This window comes from Sinocyclocheilus anshuiensis, unplaced genomic scaffold (genome assembly GCF_001515605.1).
Source record: "Sinocyclocheilus anshuiensis isolate Anshui unplaced genomic scaffold, SAMN03320099.WGS_v1.1 scaffold33, whole genome shotgun sequence".
In the NCBI taxonomy this organism is placed as follows: domain Eukaryota; kingdom Metazoa; phylum Chordata; class Actinopteri; order Cypriniformes; family Cyprinidae; genus Sinocyclocheilus; species Sinocyclocheilus anshuiensis.
This window is the reverse complement of record NW_015536458.1, coordinates 193996-197070: the sequence shown is the minus strand read 5'-3', so window position 1 is coordinate 197070 and position 3075 is coordinate 193996. Positions and strand designations below refer to the sequence as shown.

Below are 3075 nucleotides of genomic sequence, written 5' to 3'. Positions count from 1 at the left end.
GTAGTTGACACCATCACTTCGGCGAGAGCACCGTCTACGAGACACGCTTACGCTTTGAAGTAGAACCTGTTCGTCGAGTGGTGTTCTTCTCACAGAGCGACCCCGTGGAAGGGAAGGCGGTAGGACATGCTTCTGGTCATCAGGTTCTTTAGGGGGGCCAGAAGGTTAAATCCTCCCAGGCCCTCCTCTGTACCCTCTTGGGACCAGTCTCTGGTGCTTAAAACGCTACAGCAGGGCCCATTTGAGTCTTTGCAGTCAGTCGAGCTAAAGTTTCTTTCAATGAAAACTCTACTCCTGCTTGCACTGGCCTCCATCAAGAGGGTAGGGGACCTGCACGCATTTTCGGTCGGCGATTCGTGCCTAGAGTTTGGGCCGGCTGACTCCCAGGTAATCGTCAGCCCGGCCCGGCTATGTGCTCCCTTCAGGGATCAGGTGGTGAGCCTGCAAGCGCTGCCCCTGGAGGAGGCAGACCCTGCCCTAGCTTTGCTCTGTCCCGTCCGAGCGTTGAGATGCTACGTAGACCAGACACAAATTGTATATGTTACTCCAAGTAAAGATACAGTGCTTGTATTATCATGTGTAATTCATGAAGCCTTTATGCTTGGATTTATATTTATTCAGTATGTTAGCTAAAACTTTCTCTGCTATTAATAGCTCTTGTTATTTGTCCAATTTGTCCACCAGTCCAGATGGTGTGGCAAAGCGCTGTTACTGAAGGGCAACAAGGCTAAGGCAATCGCAAACACAAGAACACACATATACTGAACACACATACAAATTAATTCAATATTGTCCCTATTTACTTTCCTTCATGCTCCTGCTCTTACTGTGATTGGTTAATTGGTGTAAGTTGTTTGAATGAGGAAAAAAAAATTGTAAACTTGAATCAAAATGTTACAACTTGAGTTTCAGCTGTCACAGGCTATTGGATGATATTGTCAAGTGCTAAATGCTGTAGTTAAATAGAGGTTGTTTAAGCAAACTTGCACTGGTATGTAGTGCCCATTTTCACTATCCAATCAGTCCCAGATACTGTATACAGTATATTACTGCTGATTTTTTATTTATTTTTTTTAACTCAGCAAGGATGCAATAAATTGATTAAAAGTGGCATTAAAGTAAAAAAAAAAGTACAATGCTCCAAAATATTTATATTCTATTTATTTATTTTCATCAAAGAATCCTGGAAAAAAAATGCATCACGGTTTCCACAAAAAATATAAACACTGATGATAATAATAAGAGATGTTTCTTGAGCTGCAATTCAGCTTGTAAATTTAGCTTTGCCATTTTACAACAGGAAACAGTACTAAGTACTACTACTACTAATAATAATATAATATATTTTTTAAATATCTTAAACATCCTACCCCAAACTTTTAAATGGTAGTGTATATAAACAAATTAAAGTCAAGTTCTGCCCTAATATCCTTTTTTCATTGTCACATAAGTCACATTTTGGTCAAATATATAGAAGTAAAAAGTTTTGAAAAAAACAATTTGCATAATTTTCAAACTTTCACCACCTTTTTTCCATCTGTCATTGTTGTATAAATGGCTCACTTGTAGTTTTACATTGGTGTAAGGGAAACAGGTCAATTTAGCTCAAAGGGACAGTAATATTGTGAAACATTATTCCAATTTTAAATAACCGTTTTCTATTTTAACATATTTAAAAATGTAATTTATTCCTGTGATGGCAAAGCTGAATGTTCAGCAGCCGTTACTCCAGTCTTCAGTGTCACATGATCCTTCACAAATCATTCAAAAATGCTGAAATGCTGAACTCTTGATAAATTTAATGTGTCCTTGCAAAAAAAAGAAGTGTTCATTTCAATCAATAAATCAACCAATCAATCAATAAATAAATAAATTAATCAATCAACCAACCAACAAACCAACCAACCAACCAACCAACCAACCAATCAATCAATCAACCAGTCATACTCACCCTAAACCTTTGAACAGTAGCATAAGTTTATGGGACACTGTCTGTTTTTATCTCATCACTTAAAGTAATAGCACACCTCTCCTCAAGTCACACGACTTAAGGAATCAAACGTGTACATAGCACAAACAGTTACATGTGATGGGTTTGTTCAAATCCCTACCTCTAAATTTGAGCAATAATAATATGCTTGCCATAGCAAGCTCAACTACAAATTGGCACATACAATAAGACTTAAGCATCTTTTGCTCTTCCACCCATAAAGATTGAAACAAGAATGTATGTATTTGGCAATCCTGACATGATGCACACTAAAACTCTGGACTGTAAAGCGTAACCATGCCATAAATTGTCAGTTATTTGACATTACCAGAAAACGTGTATGCTCTTGAGTGAGTCAGAATATGATCTCCTGCAGTTAGTTCAGGCCTCAGGGCATAAGTGGGTCTTCACCAAAAAAAAAAAAGTCTTCATGGATGGATGAGTTGAGGAAAGTTTATTACCATACAGACATGGCCTGGCTTGACATCGAAGTCACCATGGACCTCACTGCACAGAATCTAAAGTCAAACAGTGTCTAATGGAGCGGTGTAATGCAAAGAGGCAGCTCTAACAGCACATCTCTTTCCCAACACACTTCACAGTCGGCTTCTATTACATCCAAAGCCAGTCTGATTACATCTGTTGTTAATCTGTGAGATCAGACTTGGCTTTGATGACACAGCTCTTTCTGAGGGGAAATTAAAATGGCACAGATATGAACAGTTCTGTTCTTTGGTCGGATATTTGCAGGTGTCTTGCCAGGGGTGAGAAAGGACATTTTACCTGGTGAGCATCTTCCCACTTCTCAAGGTTTTCAATGTCCAACATTAAGCTGACAATCTGGAAGAATTTCTGAAAAAGAAAACAAAAACAGTTTAAATAAAGGAAAAAGATGGTATTGTGCACTTTTTTAATTTCAAAGTTCTGCTATATGAACAAAAGTGCAATAACAATTGGTTTGCAAACAAATAAGGTGCTTTTTTACAGCAGTATTCCTTTTACATAGTAGCAGTTAAAATATCTATTGTAAATCTCAATTTATAACATTAATGTAATCCAAATTAAATAAAAACCAAAAGTTTTTG

At 37.6% G+C, this 3075-nt stretch overlaps 1 protein-coding gene across 1 annotated transcript in view; it reads right to left on the bottom strand.

The window, feature by feature from the left end:
- The window catches only part of LOC107653098 (adhesion G protein-coupled receptor B2), a 330526-nt gene that overhangs the window by 143724 nt on the left and 183727 nt on the right, over positions 1–3075 (bottom strand). Inside the window, 1 exon segment of the mRNA XM_016476310.1 lies at positions 2774–2842. Coding sequence (XP_016331796.1) covers positions 2774–2842 — 69 coding nt within the window.